This window comes from Prionailurus bengalensis, chromosome D3, assembly GCF_016509475.1.
Source record: "Prionailurus bengalensis isolate Pbe53 chromosome D3, Fcat_Pben_1.1_paternal_pri, whole genome shotgun sequence".
In the NCBI taxonomy this organism is placed as follows: domain Eukaryota; kingdom Metazoa; phylum Chordata; class Mammalia; order Carnivora; family Felidae; genus Prionailurus; species Prionailurus bengalensis.
The window spans coordinates 90,351,830-90,370,279 of record NC_057356.1 but is presented as its reverse complement, the minus strand read 5'-3'; the positions used below and the strand labels follow the sequence as shown (position 1 = coordinate 90,370,279).

Here is an 18,450-nt window from a genome sequence, read left to right as displayed (position 1 = left end):
ACACGCACCCATGAAGAATGGCACTCGCCCAGTGGTGCAGCTGAGAAGCTCCACAGTCAAAGGGCCAGGACTCTCCCAGCCCAGTGCCCAACACCATGAACTCCAAGTGTTGCCGCAGGGTACAGGAGGCCTGGATGTGGGCAGGGACCATGGCCACACACTGCACTGTGACTTTTTCCCGGCGAGTGTTGTTGAAAAAGGCCCAGTGTGTATGCCGTTCATCATTCATCCTTATTTGTTGGACAAAAGCCATCAAGTAAAATGAGGCAGACCTTATGTCCCACCACGGAAGATTTTCCAAGACACAGTATTAAGTCAAAACGAAAATAAGGCAAGTCCCAGAAAAGTCACATACGTGGCTCCTTCCAGCTTCTTAAAATTCTATATGCATAGTCACATAGATATGTCAATGCATGAAATGGGGAGAAGAAGGGTGGCCAGCAAACTATTCATGGTAATTATCTTTACGGAAAAGTTTCCAAGTCAGGAAACTTGTATGTTTGCTTAGCGTATTTTTGGATTACTTGGATGATTCACGAGAGTATCTTCTAAGTTTTATTCATGTAAAGCATATATGATCAGAGCACGTATCTTAAAAACAAGTGGGTTGTGCAGTATTGTATCAAATGTAAATGTTATAAACAATAAGCAGTATAGCGGACATAAGCTGAGAACGGACATGGAAATCTCTAAATGCAAAGTTTCTCCTATTTACATAGGGCATTTCAAACTGATGAATCATGTAAAGATTTAAGTAGGGTAAGTCAAGTTTTAAGGGTAATCATTTGCATTACCAAACAGAATATTATAATAAGAACAGGGAAGTAGGAGGGGTATAGTGGAAAACAGGGTAATTGAGCTAACTTTTGGATATGGTACAACAGCCAGATGCTGTGCATAAACAAAGAGAGGAATCAGCAAAGTACTTAGGTTATCTCCAGCAGGACCAAAATATGAGCGCTTACAGGTAGTTATCTCAGGGAAACGGGGTGCAGGAGGAAGACGCTGACTTTTCAAGTGACAGGGTTGAAACAGTAAAAATAACGTAAAATGGTAACTTTTATGGGTATTGAAGTAAAATACATATTTAAAAATAATGGCATGTTTAATTACTTACAAAATTATCCAAAGCCTCTTTCTTTGTTGTTGGGTTTTTGATAAGATACAAAGAGTTTATAGATATCACAAGTAATCACGAAATACAATGTCCTGAATTTTTCCTACAAAGTTTAATTGGATAGTTTCTGAATCACCTCGCTTTAAATTCTACGAACTTTTTCATTTTTCCCATTAACTAACTGGTGGTTTCTATGGATAATTCGTACCAGATCACCTATATTCATGACTTTCCGCTGTTCATAAATCCCAATTCTTCGAAATCAATTGCTATGGCCACAAGAATTCATGTACATTTTCTCCATTTCTCAGTTATAATTATGTTAGCATTTGCTATGTGATATAAGGCGATGTGCATCATGTGATGCTACAACAGAGCCACATGTTCTAAGAAAAATGAATTTGGGGGCGCCTGGGTGGCTCAGTCAGTTAAGCACCAACTTTGGCTCAGGTCATGATCTTGTGGTTCATGAGTTCAAGCCCCCATGCCGGGCTCTGTACTGACAGCTCAGAGCCTGGAGCCTGCTTTGGATTCTGTGTCTCCCTGTCTCTCTGCACCTCTCCCCTGCTTGTGCACGCATGCTCTCTCTCTCTGTCTCAAAAATAAAATAAACATTAAAAAAATTGAAAAGAATCTGTAGGTTAGCACAAAAATGGATGAAAGCTGATGCATTACTGACCATCTCGCACTACTCCTGAGCAGATAGACGTGTGCGGGTTCCAGGTTATAACCCTGCCCAGTATTCACAACCACGTTCCGAGCGAAGCTAGGACACTAACACGTGCTCGTGGGGAAAGGTGCCCAATGTCAGCCACAGTAGCAGCCTATGTGTGACCCACAGGGGGCCTCTGTACATACGCCTGCACAGTGGGGGCTGGTCTAGAAGCCATGGGAACAAGGCCAGCCTTCCAGACCCGCTCCCTGGAAGGCACTTTCAGAACAGAAGTCACGGATGCCCAATTACTGCTTTAGTTCATATGGAAAGTGTACAGTTACAAGAAAAATCTATTTTTTACCTGTATTGACTTATTATTTTCAAAATAAATGTATTCAACATATATTTAATTTTGTGCCTACCTCACACAAAAAAAGAAACATAAAGATGAAACATTTGTTTCCGCCCTCAAAGACAATACAATTTGACAGAGGAATCACGTATATCAATAGCCATAACTCAAGGCTGTGCTTCGCGATATGAAACTTAACTCCGAACAGCGTTTAAAATCTCACCTGTCCACTGCTGCACCCTCCCCCCTCCTTCAGTAGCATCTTTAATTGATAATGGCCTAAAATCACCTCGCTTTCCACACTATTCAAAATGCTCTACTGGTTTCACCTGATTGCGTGCACACTTCCGTATGGACACAGCACCACCTGTGCCACCAGGCCCGTCACGCAAAGACTTTCGTCTCCCACTAACACTGCTGCTCGTGTTCCCAAGAGCAGGCACAACCTCCCACCCACTCTTCAATGTGCATGGTCCCACGGTCATGTCCAATTACATCACTTCTCCGTTCCATCTGCTCAAGGTATCTACAACCAGGAAGGGGAAGAGTTGGCTTTAAACCTAACAACCTCCTTCCCGCCTTCCACTCTACTGGAGAACAATGAAAATCCCAAGGAAGAAAATGGTAGGAAGCGACACTGAACTCTGTTAGAATCCCAAATTATTTGTTAGCATTTAACACTTCAAGAATAGTCCCCTCACATGCCCTGTTAAGTGAGAAGGAGACAGACCTAAATGTGCGGCCAGACTTGGTCTGTCCTCCGTGTCACATGGAGGGGGGAGGGCCCGCCAGTAGGGGCGAGCCCTGAGGAACCTTGATTTCTCCTTGACTCTTCTTCAGATCAGAGAGAAAGAATACGTTTCATTAACTGTTTCAATCCTTAATATTACCTGCTGTGTTGCCGGGTAGGAAAGGAGGGAACTTCTACAGCAGGCGCTCTGTGAGACTTCAGTGTGCTGTTCATTAGGAGTCTAACAGGGGCGGACACGGGGAACGCCGTAGAGCGTGTTCCTCAAACTTATTTGGCCACAAAAACACATCTTCTAGGCTGAGCTAACAATACGGCTTGAAGATCGTGACTTGCGAAAATCAAAATGTCAAATTAGCCCTACAAATGGTCCCACCTCCTTCCACTAATCTTCTGCCTGGCTGGCGGACGTTCTCTGCAGTGTGGTCCTGCCGCTCTGCTTGTACTGGACCTTCGAAAAACACAGCCCCCACCCCACTCTTCATCTCTTGGCATTTATTTCCTCACAGGATGCGTTTTACTCTTCCCTTTTGTTCACCAGCTAAGCTTGGCCAAGTGAAATGCTGTAAAACCAGGAAAGGCATGTGGATGAGAAGCCTTCTGAGAGAAAGGATGTGCACTAAGGAAGAACAGGAAAGTGGGGCCCGGCCATCTTTCTAGGTCCACGCAGTCACCGGACTCGTACTATGAGACAGGCCAAGGTGGCAAAACAGAGTACAGAGACACGTTCACAAAGGGGCCCGAAATACTGGCACCTGAAATAAGTCACCTGTTAAAAAAAAAAAGGCTACTTTACAAATCACGTTACACACACACACACACACACACACACACACATACATACATACATACAATTTATGGAAAGTTTATAGTTGAAAGCTTTTTCAAATTTAAGATGATATAAGTAAAATTTCACTGAACCAAAAATGTTCCACACTACTTCTGATACTCTAGGCCAGAGCTTGGTTTTGCTTGGCACAATCTAATAATGTTAAAGAGAAGAATAAAAAGACTCGATTTAAAACACCAACAAGTTCCTGCGTGTGAGCCTAAGAGTGCAGCTGATCAGGTGGTTTACAGACCCGATCTCATAAATTGCCACATGCCCAACAGCTCTGGTAGTCTAGTCGGGCTGGGGGCGGGGAGGGGGCGGGCTGCCCTAAATTTAAATACGAATTCTCAAGTGGCTAAAAGGAGACTTCGTCCCCCCACTAGCTGGCACACTGGAGGAACTGGACGGTCATCCACCCAAGGCAGGATCAGGGAGAGGAGGTGGGACAAGAGAGAAGACAGAAAGTTTCACTGCTGGTCCCTCTCTCCAGGATCCTTACTGCGCTGTCACAGGAAACCATGAACTTGCCCACCTTTGAAAGTGTTTTGAAAGAATCTTTCCCTGGCTCTAACTCTGTTCCCTACAAAGCTCTCTGAGTTAAGTGTGTATTTGTTTGATAGTAGATTTCAAGTGAATACGTCATTCATTTTGTTAGACTGAGTCTTACCAAAGAGCACTGAAAGCCTTTCCTAATTCTGAAGTTACATATATGATCACTTTTGAAGAAACAGTTAATACAAAATAGTCACTGACGACGCGGGGCCACTGGATTTATTTAATAATCTACGTCCATTTTTACAAAATGCTCCACGTAATGCATTTAAAAATAATAACCGGTTCATTTCAGTCTCTGCACACAATGCTTCCCTTTGTCCCTTGTAAGTCTCTCAAATGTCTTATTTTAAAGGAATATATAGTACTCCCGGAAGACATTTTCCCATTTCTATTCTCTTCGACTCCTGCGAGCCCTTGTTCTGTGTGATAAGGCAATCCCCTCCGGGATCAGAGCTGTGTAGTTTCGCACCACGAGTGACAAGGACTCGGCTTGAATAACTGCTGTGCGCAGGTTGTAATTATGTCAGCTGGAGTGTTGAACAAGGGGACTGATTAATGTGAGCGCCGGCCCAGGCGCAGGCCCTATCAAAACCTCCACGCAGGCCAGCAGTGGGGACGGGTTAAAGCGGAAAGACAAAACATGCTGTATCGCCCATGATAGATGAATTGTTCCACCAGTCTTCAGGCAGATGTTCTGGGACAGTATAATATACAATTACTCTGCCTTATCACTTTCCCAGGGACAATAAAGCTTCCTCCTTCTATAGCTCATGTGAGTGAAGGCAAAATTCGTTTTACTTTTACAACACTGACTCACTTATCATGGTGCCTTGATTGTGCTTTTACAGCTAAAGCAAACATATATTCCACTTTTAAACTAAATAAAACCCCCCAAAAACAAACAAAAAAAACAACCTTAAAAATAAAACTGGATCCTTGTTTTGAATCTCTTCTATGTCAGAGCACACAATGTTTTAAGAGACTGTTTTGTTAAAAATGGACGCGAGGAAGGTGATATATGTGTGTGTGCATATTAGTTAAAAATAAGTACGTATAACTCAAGAAGTAAGATTTGGATTGTACAATCATTACATTCATAACATCATTTTTCAGTGGCCACACAGAAATCATTAACTGAAAGGAACATGTAATTAAAAATATACATATGCTGAGATCATCCATATATCTCTCAGGCCCAGGCACACGGCTCCTTGAGTGTGAGAGGGTACATTTCCAATGACACACTTACTACTGCCATTCCTACTTGGGGTCTCCGGGTCCCTTCTTCCCCAAGGAAGCCGAGTGAGTCCAGGAAAGGGATGCTGCCCCGACCATGTCAAGAACGCACCGCAGACAATACTGAAACGAACCTACTTCGGGAATGCTAGGGTGACTGTTCCTACTTCCTTCACTTGTACTCACAGAAATGCTGCCCCAAATTTGTGACAAGATGTATAGAACCATCTCAATTTGCAAAGAAATGAATGCACTTTTCATCTGTAAAGTTAAAAAACCAGCTAACACCAAGAAACTGAGATGCTGCCGTAACCATTTTGGGATAATCATCATCTGCAAAGAAACAAAGCAGCAAGAAATCCAATAGGATCAAAGGACATCCACACACAATGCTCCTGAATGCCAAAACAAACAAACAAAAAGCACACGCCAGCCTGTGAGACAACAGCAAAGACTCACTTCCACTGCAGGGGTGTGGTACGGCGACCCCGACACGGCACGTACGGTGCACCCTACGCTATGTACCCTCTCACCCTAAGGAGGGATCTACTCGCTTTCTCTCTTCATACTGTACACACACCGACCCCACTATCCACATGATCCTTATTGTTACATTTCTCTTGGGGGGACCATTCCGGTAGAGTCCTAGGTTTCTAGGAGTATGGCAATTTGACGAAGGCACGGGGTCAATCTGAAACAAACAGAAGTTTCAGCACAAGCGGACACAGAAGGCATGATGAAGTCCACAGCTGATCAAAGGGCTAGGCCATACCTACAATCCGCTGGACGAAGCCACACAAACCACCCACAGGTAAAAGAAATCGAGCGAACTGTAAAACATGCGGGAGTCCGGTGTCATCGCCAAGAGTGCTTGAACTCCTCCACTGGCTGATGACGTCACTAGAGTAGCCTGTTAGATTTATTGGTCTGAGAAGAACCCCGAGACACTCACAAAAACTGTTTAAGTCACAGGAAAGATGTCACATTTTGAAAGATTGCATTTAAAAATGAGTGTTTGTTAAATGACTACACTGAATCGTTAAGCGGGTGCCAAGCGGATTTCTGAGTTGCATACACGGGTGAAACCAGGACGGCCTTTGTGGAAATTCTTCCTATAAAACAAATAAAATCCCAATGTTTGGGGGCGGTGAAGGGGAGGCGGGGAGGCAGAATAATGCCCTCACACCATCTCCACATTCTCGATGCAAGTTGTAACGCAACAAAGGGAAGAGCGTGTGTGGTGCAGAAACACCGTGACAACAGCTGCCCGAGCAGATTCCGAGCTTCCGAAGCTGGAGCTCTCCATGGACAGGGGCTCCCACGGTGAGAACGCGAGGCGAGCCGTGGCTCGGGAGGGCTTCTGCCAAGCCACGGAGGCCTACTCAAACACACCGCCAGTGCCCCCCACGCGGCACAAAACCAGCACGCCGAGCCTCGCATGCCCCATCCCGGCCCCTGGGTAGGAGACAGCACTCACCCTGGCTATTTCACTTGGCTCTCTCACCCTGGCAGGTAGGCACCCACAAAAACCCTAAGTGGCGATCTCTAGCACACAAATGAAGACAGATGCACAGGTGCAAAGTGCACCTGCCCGTCTGCCCTTCCGGCTCTCACCGTCTCCCAAGCGTTGTCACGGGGCGGGCGTCGGGACAGACCTTCCTTCAAGACCAGCCCACCTGCACTCTTGCCATCTCCTCACTTTGTGCACTTCCCTGGTCTCTGTCCCCGGCCCTTTGCTGGCACTGGTCTCCGCGAGAGAATTGGGGGCCTCTTGGTGACGCGGCAGGGGGACTGCACTGCCCTTACTCTGTGAAGCGTCTGATAAGGCTCGTCTGCTGCCCGAGGTCCCTTCCGTTTCTGGGAAGCTGCTTCTCAGCCCCTGTTACACTTGCAATCTGCCCCTCTGCGTTTTTCCCGTTCCCCAATTTCAAGGGAAATATCGCTCCTATCGATCGATGCCTTCAAGTTGCAAGTCTATGAATTCTGGTTATGTTTCTCCTGACATTTTTCCTCTAGGACCGCACGTGGGCATTTCAGGGTTAACACATCCCGAACCTCACTCACTCTGCTGAAGGGACCTTTCTCCTCCGGCAGCGCAGACCTCGGGAACCGTGCCGCCATCCACCATGCAGCCCTGGCATCTAAAGGGTGGCATGACTCTGTCAGCCTGCCCTTGAATCCAGTGATTTGATCCATGCAGCCCACCTCCTGACAAGCACTGGGACCCGCATGCCATTCTATCCTGTGCCCAGTGTCAGTTTAGGGTTAGGGACTTACTGTTTCCACCAGGGACCTTTGCAGGCATCTATTACATGACCTCTCTGTCCCCCGTTGTGTCCCTCCTCAGGCTCCCCCTTCGCACTGCGTCAGTGAAATTGGAACAACAAAATGTATGTCCCTTTCCTTCTTAAAATTCTTCACTGGGCTTTGGGGTAAAACTCCAGCTACCCAGGTGTCCCTCACCACCTGGTCCATGTGCCCGACACTCCGGGTTGGCCGAAGTAACCGGATAAAGTCAGATGAAAAGTATAATTTGGGAGTAGAAAACAGAACAGAATCTTAAAGTAAAATTAAAGCTATCTGAAGTTTTTAGAACAAAAATTTGTCAAACTTAACTGTCAACCACTTCTTACCCCCAATAACACAATCTCAGAGACTGATTTACACACAACAACTAAAAATCTGCCACATTTTCTCTCAGTGGGAAAATTCTAATTTGTTTTATGACACTTCATATGTTTGTTAAACATGTAACTTAACAATGAAGAAACAAAACATATCGAGGAAAGAAAGAGCCAAGCACAGTCAACTAACATATATTTGAACCTTAGTCAGTGAGAGATCTCCAAAAGATATGAAAGGAGGGATGTGGGTTGGTTAGCAAGTTTCAAGTTGAAATAATGAAGAATAAGGAATTAAACTTTAAGGGGCATAAGTAAGGGTTAACATTAGGTTTAAATTCCCTGTGTGTGTGTGTGTGTGTGTGTGTGTGTGTTGGGGGGAAGTATCAGGTTACACATTACCTCACAGAGTAACAGATTCTACAGAGTAACAGGTTTATTTCTACTTCAGCTGGCTGGTAGCTCCGTAGGAAGGAAGATGGAAGTTATCGCTGTCTAAAAGAAACTTTACGGGTATTATTCATTCTAGAACTTCTCACAAGCCTGCTACTTCTCACAAATAGGAGAAAGCCAACAGTTTGCATTACATTCTCTAATTAAGAAAATACCGACGTCGTCGTCTCATTTGTAGAGACCTTCTTAAAGTAAAGGCAGAGCACACGCTCGTATGTCCTTCCGCACTGTAGGCCAACACCCTCCTCCACGGAGGCGGGTTCAGGGTACAGAAGGTACGCGGATACAGGAGCCAGGTTACGTCTTGCGCCTCACAGAAACTACCGCATCACCCCTTTCTAAATGTTTCAAGTCTTTCTTTCTCCCCCACTTGTTTATACAGGCCCTAGCACAGCAATATTTCAGAATCTGTGAAAACAACAGAAAACGACAGAACTACTGTGTTATCATTCCCATTGAACTAGTGACCGTGGTCCAACTTTCAGGCGCTTCACAGCTATGTTAATATTGTTTGGTTACTTTCTCCTCCAGCCACATCTGAGTCTGTGAAACCCAATACTACGCTGGAAGACGTGCCTGATGTTCTACTGACTCTTGTCAGCCCCTCCTGGTGATTACAGAGTTTTCCCTAATCAGCTACTGTGTGTGAGCCTCTGACGCTAGGAGATATAGATAGTTACACAGCAGAGTGTTTTGTTGTGTGATAATAGCTCTAATGTCTGAGGAATAACTTATTATGCAAGAGACTATTGCCCAAAAAAATATTTTCTATTTTTTTCATCTCGAAGGCCTTACTTTCTGCCACAATATATACACATATATCTAACTACCACCCAGGGGACTGTCCATAGTAATTCCTTGTAGAAAGACCATCCCCAAAGATAGCTTTGGTCCTTTTATAATGACTGGATCTGGGATTCGGCAACAGCGGGTTACATAAACATGTTTGTCTAGATTCTACTTGAAGAGATAGCAGAGGGAATCTGTGGTCACTTTGTGTTCAAAATGGCTCTTCTAATTAATCTGCGATCTCAATGCTTATTTCAGCCTCATCCACAAACAAAACAACTTACTCATATGATAAGCAGAACAAATTATCTCAGTGCTTTTCCCCCTTTTAAAGACATCTGAACAAAATTGTAATTTTTAGTGCTATGGAATCTATTTGTTTAAAAGTCCACAGATTTTCTCTTACTCAAATGAGCTTTGTTAGATGAAAATTTACCCACATTAACTAAAGGCCTGATATAAAAAAAAGACTTGTGCTGCCTTGGGACAGGGCCCGTCAGGCCGGAACGAAAATTTAAAAAGCCCATGTGCTTGGGTGCTACCGGGCAGGGAAGGAAAGTCTGAATAACACACGCTGTGTACAAAAATAACACCAGACCTAAACAGTACAGAAAATACAAAACCAAATCAAGACCACAGTTAGAACCACTGAGATTAAAAAAGAGATCACTAATAAAACAGTCAGGGAGAAAGAGAAGATACTTGTACAGAGAGAATTCAGTTCCTGCCGAAACGGATAAGAACAGTAGGCAAAAAAAGAATACGTTAACATAGAGCGCGACTTTCTCAATCCACTATGGAAAATCTGAAAAGAAGATCCATTGAGGTCATTTCGCAAGACAAGCCCTCAAAAGCCCCAGGTCAGCTTACCGCCAACATGGCCTCCACGTGAAAGACAGTACAAGTCCATCACAGCTGTCATCTCGACGTGCGCCACGAGGAACCCCCCAGCAGCACCGATACTGGCCGCCGACCAAACATGGCTTCACAAACCAGCCACGCTGCTGACCTCTGCCTGCGATTAGCTGAGCTGTGCGGAGTCACCAGGGCGCGCTCGCCTTCCAGGTCACCACGCAAGGAAGAAAGCCTTGCAACTGTCATCATGCTACGAAAAGTCTGCGAGATGGCTGGATTTCTAGGCTCCCCAACGAACCTTTCAGTCTAAGTACCTTTGTGTTTTATTCCCTTATCTGGATTGGCAGTTACAATAGAGCAGAATATAGAGACAACAGATTTGAGGTAAATGAAATAATGAGACCGTATTCACCGGTACTTTTTTTTTAAAAAATAGTACTTTTTAAAAAAAAATTTGGTGAGAACATTTAAGCCCTACTCTATTAGCTAATTTCAATGATACAACAGTCTTATCCGAAACAGTCGCTATGTTTTACGTTAGGTCCTCAGACATTCCTCTTCTTGTAACTGAAAGCCTGCACCCTTTTAAAAATCAGTCTCTCCCCACTTGTTTAGCGCCCCCCATGCTCAGCCCCTGGAAACCACTTTTCTGTTCTCTGTTTCTAGGAGTTTGTCTTTTACTTGTTTCTTTTTTTTATGATTCCATATATAAGTGATATCGTGCAGGATTAGCCCTTCTCTGGCTTAAATCACTGACAAAAACAGTTTTGATTTAAAGTCTGTTCCGATATAGCTAGGCTTGTGGCATTAATCAGAGTTCTATAAATATAAACTTTATCTAATATGAATACTAGATATTTTCATTTGATCACATTTATGCAGTGTCGTTATTCTTTGAGAACTTCACAGTCACCCATCAGGAGCGAATGCTACCTCTGATTTTTCTGACGAAACAACGTGCACTGTTCGTTGGGTGCGTACAACTGCACTTCTCTCTCGCGATAGATGATGTTCGGCTACGTGGACCAACACCTGCTTTTATTTCTTGTCACTATTCAGGGCAAATCCAAGTTTGCTCTAGCCACTGCTTCTCCTGGTACAACCTGGGAACCCGCACAGGAAGCCAAAGGAAAATTGAGACTCTCAGAAGAGATCATCCAAAAGGAGAAAATTATCCCCTGTGGAGCTGGTCTCCTTAGCTCAGGATGCTGCTGGAGTAAGCGGAAAGTAAGAACAATGAGAACCACCGAACACTGAATTCTTAAGGCCACGATAACCAAGGTAGTCTGTCTTATTATTTAATTATGCATAATAAACATAAAGTATTTACACAGCAACATTACATACGAACGCATAATATTATCTAAGACCTGAAACAAATTTTCATAACTGAGACTCTTCATAGAAATGTATGTTTGAAAAATTAATTCAAACTTTAAGGGGATATAATTATTATGAACACAATCTTCTGTCCCTGCATCGTAAAACGACCTAAAAAATGCTTCCAGCATCTTGTAAAATTAAGACAGAAATCAACCAAAAATATTTTTGACGAATATTTTCTAAGACAGAAAACATATTTCAAATGGTTGTGACAAATGGCGAGTTCTCTCTACTCCAGTCACATGTGTGAAAACTTACTGAATTTAATTATAAAAAAAATACTAAGGAAAATATTTACAGGGGTAATAAAAGAGATGTTAAGGAGTTTCACAAGAAGCCCATTTCTAGTTGAGATACCACCTTGTCCTTGGTTAAATATTGCATCAAGTATTCTGAGCCTCCCCCTCACCCAGACAGGAAAGAAAAATCTTGAGATCAAAATCTTATGTATTAATGACTTCTATGGGCTACACTGGCCAAGACGTAAGTAAACCAACAAGTAGGGTTGAAAAAATCCAAGCGTCTTTGCTACAAGTTTAGCAAACAATAGAGTGATCTTTAATATGAGGCAGGAATTGTACATTTTATTCCACAGCAACATGATATATCATTATTTCTATTAGGATTATAATTTTGAGTAACTTAAAAAATAATAAGAATAGTAAATAAAATGAAAAACAGAAGAGTAAAACATTTTTTTTAAAGAATGTGTGTAAGACTAGGAATCTACATTATACAGTTGAGGAAAACTCTGGCCAAAAGCAATCATAGGGAACACTTAAGTTATTCCAAGATCTGTTATAGGGACACAATACGTAAATGATCAAATTGCCAGAGTTTCGCTTGACGTTTTAGTTTTCTTTAATTTGCTAAGTGGCATTTAAAGTATAATATATGATTATTCTTAATATTTTTAATACTGCAGGTAGCCTTTTGTCTTAGTTCTCATGACTTATCAGTGGTTTGATGTTTAGTATACATTTATTGTATTTCCCCCGTAAATCCTAAATCAAAAACAGAAGCCAATGAGAAGTTTCACATAAAAGAAAGCCCAATTATAGCCATCTATTTTTTTTGTGAGAGCCAGTGTTACCAGTGAAACAGAACATAGTTTGGTATTAATAAATTCTATGGGGAAATAAGGATTTATATTTTTAGGAACAGTACTTACTGTAACATTTTAAAGGTTTTCTATTTTGTAACACAGAAGTGACAACTAATACCTAACAAAGGGAAATAAAAATACAGAAAACTGCTAGACTGTTTCCATTTAACGTAGAAACACATCTTAAGAATTTGCTGCATAGATAACATGGCAGAACAGTGTGCCATGAATCCAAATTTATGCTCTGAAATTAATGAATAGTAATTAATGATGAAGAAGTTACAGAGTAATGATGGAATATACTGATTTGTAATGGATTAGACTTTTGGATATTTTCAACAGTAAAAGCTTAGGAGAGGAGTACATGTTTACATCTGAATAGAATGAGATGTCATTGCCTAAATTAATAATGCAAACTTGAAAAATAGCCCCAGGTTCAAAAGACCAATTATAAAATTCTTCTGTAAACAAATCTATATTCACATTTTTCATGAATAATTATAACTACAACTATTTCTTCACTAATATTCCATTTATATAATAAAAATATATTTTCAAGTAAAACTTAAATAATAGTTCAGTTTCCAACAATGGTAACTTTACCTGCAAATAAGTGTTAATAACGACAAAGATAGACATAATTTTTTATCTATCTACATTAAGGAATAATTTTTATCTCTCTACATTAAGAATAAAGATCTAAATGGGAAAAACATATTGAAGTATTTTAAGCAATAAAGTATTATGGAAAGAATCAAGACAAAGATAACAGTATCTTCTTTGAAATATGTGATTATCTTATAGGTATTTTTATTCTCTGGAAATCTACACACTCAAATTTATCTATCCTGTGAAAAAAGATATTCTCCTTGTTGTAAGATAGATATGGTAAGCATTTCCTACTTACTATGCTATGCAACCAAAACAATCATTGTGAACTTACCTGCCTGCTCATTTTTAAGTCTTTTGTTCATCAACAAGAAAACAACGGTATCTGCTGTAAATTCTATATTTCATTCATAGTCCCTAACATCACTATTCATGTGTCTGCAAGGTTTTGTATTCCTAGGCAAGGTTAACTTGTCTTCTGTTCACGAGGGAAAGCAGACCTAACCATATCAAGATTGATAAAACTCTCATACGAACAGAAAGCACTGAAACTACTAACTGCCAATAATAATCAAATTCTTTTCAAGTTTTAAGAGCAAACTACCCTTGTATCAAGAATTTCAAACATTTCTAAAGGAAATTTGATAGATCATTAGATTTAAGTGTCCTGAGTATTAATTCATGGGACGGCGACAATATTCTTAGAAAACACAATCTCCTTTTGCGCACAGTGGCTGATGGAGGTGTCCGACAGATGGGGCCCAGCTGGCTCAGGTGCACTTCTAAGTGGAAGGGATAGGGCGTCAGGGAGGTAACTTGCATATGGGACACGTAGGAGAACTTCAAGCTCAGCAAAAGTGTAACACAATTTCATATCAAGAAACCTGAAGAACGTTGAAATGTTTAAGCATACAGAGACTTAAGAGTCTACCAAAACACAGTACTTACCGGAGAGACAATATTCAAGTCCCAACCATTGTAGTCATACTATTATTAAAAGCCATAAGTCCTACGTCCAGGAATTTGTTTTAAAAGATCATGCATAAGATATGCATAAAGATTTGGGAATAAGCATTTTCAAAGGAAAAACCAAAAATGGCCCAAATGTCTAAAAACTTAGTAAAGTGACTACTGCATATTCATCTAACTCAGAGCTATGCCAGTATCAGGTTTATATTAAGAGAAGAGTAATTTTCAAATGAGGCACTTGAAATTCTAAGGTATTTCAGCAATTATCCATCAATTGATTTTGGATTCAATGTATTTTTAACAAATTCAAAAACTGGGGGAAAAAATCCATTATGACATGTGTTATAAACACATTTCAACACACCAAAGACTCTCAGGGCATCGAAACTCTTGCACTGCCTCACTGAACACTATTGTGAGATTACAAGGTATAACTGTTCAAAGGTCTAATCTGGGACGAGAGGAAGCCCGGGGTTCCGGTATCTCAGCCAGGCGCGGCCAGGGATGTCTAAGTGCCCCTCCTCTAAATGAACAACACCCCTGCTATTCTCATTACCCACATTTGTGAAGGAGCAAGGGGCAGCTCAGAGGTGAAGGATGTCCGTGCCTGCTGGGTCAGTTCCTCTGGAGCTTGGCCTCCTGCTTACCCCAGAATGAGGACGTCAAATGGACAAGGCTAACCCAACAACTACTGCTAAAGAAACTCCTCTGTCTGAAATGTTTTTGCTTGTCAAAACAATATTGTCTGATGATTTTTTAATATTATAAGTAAATATTACAGATTTAACTATGAAATCTATTTATAAGGGGTAAAAAACACTCTTATCTATTTTATATATGGGATGTGAACATGATCCTGTTTGAAATAACAGTTCTGCTACCTACAAGTAACAGTTTAAGGGGCGCCTGGGGGGCTCAGTGGGTTAAGGGTCCGACTCGTGGTTTTAGCTCAGGTCATGATCTCATGGTTCATGAGATCAAGCCCTGTGTTGGGCTCTGTGCTGACCATGTGGAGCCTACTTGGGATTCTCTCTCTCTCTCTCTCTCTCTCTCTCTCTCTCTTTCTCTGTTTCTTCCCCTTCCCTGCTCGCAGTCTCTTTCTTAAGATAAATAAAGAAAAGTAACAGTTCGAAAACCACAGTTATACTAGATGAATGAAACAGAAAGCTAGTTACAATTTGTTAAGTATGAAAAATAAAATTTATAAGAAACAAAAAAAGCCTCCAAAACAACTCAAATCTAATGCATACAAACTATAAAGATATAATACTAATAGCTAAAAGTGATAATTAAGGGAAATTTTTACAATTTTTCTAATTGCTTTTCTGTGTTTTACAGAGAATGCAACTACATAGTATGACCTCTTTAATAAGGAAAAGAACATTCAAAGTGTTTATGTTTTTAAGCAACTCCTATCACCACCTTAAAACGTGTATGTCTACCTCTAACTGGATCTCCGCTTTACCAAATTTCCAAGAAACACCAATCCAGCGCTAAGCAAAGACAGAACTCATAAAATGTTGAATGAATGAATAATTAATGAATGAAATATATCTGTAATATCTCTGTACTATTAAATGACCTTTCACATAAAACTTAACGCAATAATGAGGAAAATAATAGAGATTATGGCAATATATTTACTGAATGCAGAGGCTACATCCACAGGAATACAAAAATGTCTTTTTCAACGAAGGCTGCACCGTAAGGTACACGTGCTAACGCTTAACACAGCGGGCTGCGGTGCAGGGACCACCCTCAATGTTTCCGGTCATCATGGGTAGCGGGGTCCGTGAGGTCCTCGGCTCCAGGATGGAGAAGGCGCTCACACAGTGGCTCAGGCTTCACAGTCCGGCGGCCCGCCAGGTCCGTGGGGTCCGACCGACCACCTAACGTGCCCTGAGCTCCCTCCCACGGGCTCCCGCTGCAGGTTGATCGGGCTGCAAGCTCCACTGCCCACTTGGCTTCTCACGCTGCACTCTCCACACAAATCTCACAGTAAAATGGGATTAGCTGCCGTTGCCCGCATCCGTCTCAGACTTCTGGCATCGAGGCTTTGCGGCGGCTGCAGAGCAACTGTGCAGGGCGGCAGACATCCCTCAGCCACCGAGGAGCCGAGGGAGGGGACTGAGCACGCGTGGGCTCTCTGACGCTTTCGGCCAGAAAAGGCTACAGCCACCCCCGCCTCCTGCCCCCGGTACCACACCCATGGGACCGGGACTTCTACCCGTTCTTCGAGCCTGGGTGAAATGCTCTCTCGAGTAGGGCGTCCTGTTCCTTCTCTAGGGACGCCCCTGGCCTTTCACTTTCCTCCGTGAAATCCGTGTTGTGATTACTCAGCCGGCCACCTATTACCCGGCCACCTATTACACTACAATATCCTTAAAGGCGGGAGACACTTCTCGTCTTCGTCGCCTAAACGCGCTTCACTCATCGGAGACAAGGTGCCACACGCCCTGAACGACCGATTCAACGGAACCGTGCCTCACTTGGGCAAGGAAATAAATCACTTGAAATTCAGATGCACAAAGGATGATAAAACCTAAGTGTTAAGACTATAAAAAACGGAAAAGAACTCGGAAAAGAATTTTAAAAGTAGTCACTAGAATTTGATGGTGACATCACCCCCAACCTAAGGAGCTGGGCCAACTTGCGCTGATCAGAAAAACTGTTCTTTCACGGAGAATCTGCCAGGGTGACCCACTTGACTCTACTCGCCAAACACTGAAAGCATTACCTGTAGTCGCACCAGGGGCATCTGTAGGGTTTTTCCCCCGTGTGCACCCGCTTATGTCGAGTCAGATGAGACTGGGTTGTGGAGGCAAAGTTACACTCATCGCATTTGAAAGGTTTTTCTCCTGCAAAACATAAAGCAATGTTGTACATGAATAATTGTATAAAAAAACTGGAAATGAAAGGCTAAACCTGTTACTGACAATTAAAAAGGAAACTTCTTTCCATATAAATGTTAAGAATATAGGTTAATCGACTGCTCACACTTGGGACATGTGAATATTCTTTCTCGGAGTGAGAAACTTAGAAGATATCACTGATTTTTTATTTCTGTATTTGAATGGAAGCAAGGTATACCTTATGTAGTTCAAATGTAACTTACACAAACAGAAATCTAAATTACAGCCTGTTCCAGCACTGTATTTGGAGTCATTTAAGAAACTACGTTACACCAGAGCCCATCATAAAAATCTCAGTGAGGATGAAACCACGAAAAAGCATATAACAGAGATATTTTTTGAAAATGCAGCATACAACTTAACTAAAATCTTAAAGTTAAATGTGAAGAAAAAAATACAGCTAAAAATGGATACCTATTTAAAAAAAACTGATACAAGTAAGGAGAAATTACAGTTCACTAAAGTTGAATAAGAGATCACCTCAGAAAGAAGCCTCAAAGAAACATGTAAAATAGTATTTAACAGCACTCCCTTGTGTGGACAGAACAGCTCTACCTACGAAGGCATTTTACCCTGCAGTTGGTTCAAGGGCTTACACTCCACTCAAGGCCAGTCCTTTGATTGATAACTTTCTCTGTGTTAACCACCCCTCCTCCGCACACACACTCATTCGAAGAAACCATCAAATCTTAGATTTTAACTGTACTACCTGCAGTGGCTGGTGAGCACTTGAAACGGGGCTATTGAACTTTAATGACTGTAAATTTAAATTTAAAAACCTGATACTGGATTCTCCTGTAGAAAAAATGTTTAAGTTTGTATAGAACACTTTGGGAATGTGAATCTACTTTCTAAAGAGTGTTATCAAATCTACATATGAATCATAAATTTGGTATAAAAATGTAGCCTCTGGATTGAGATGCACTAGGAAGTATAAATAAAATGTATACAAAATTTCAAAATCCTAGAACATAAAAAATAAAATGTCACTTATGATGTTATATTGATCTCATGCTGGAATGGTAATAATTGGGATGCATTTAGTTAAGTATTTTTTTCAGTTTCAAGTTTTTATTTAAATTCTAGTTAGTTAGCATACAGTGCAATGTTAGTTTCAGGTGTAGAACTTAGTGATTCATCACTTAAATACAACACCCAGTGCTCAACCCTACAAATGCCTTCCTTACTCCATCACCCACCCACCTTCCCCTGCGGCAACCCTATTTGTTCTCTTTTGTTAAGAGTCTATTTTATGGTTT

The 18,450-nt window shown here is 41.8% G+C and overlaps 1 protein-coding gene across 1 annotated transcript in view; it reads right to left on the bottom strand.

Annotated features, from left to right (window-relative positions):
- The window catches only part of ZNF407 (zinc finger protein 407), a 456,451-nt gene that overhangs the window by 153,713 nt on the left and 284,288 nt on the right, over positions 1-18,450 (bottom strand). The window contains exon 7 of the mRNA XM_043559094.1: positions 17,017-17,137. Coding sequence (XP_043415029.1) covers positions 17,017-17,137 — 121 coding nt within the window. The remainder of the gene's footprint in view (positions 1-17,016; positions 17,138-18,450) is intronic.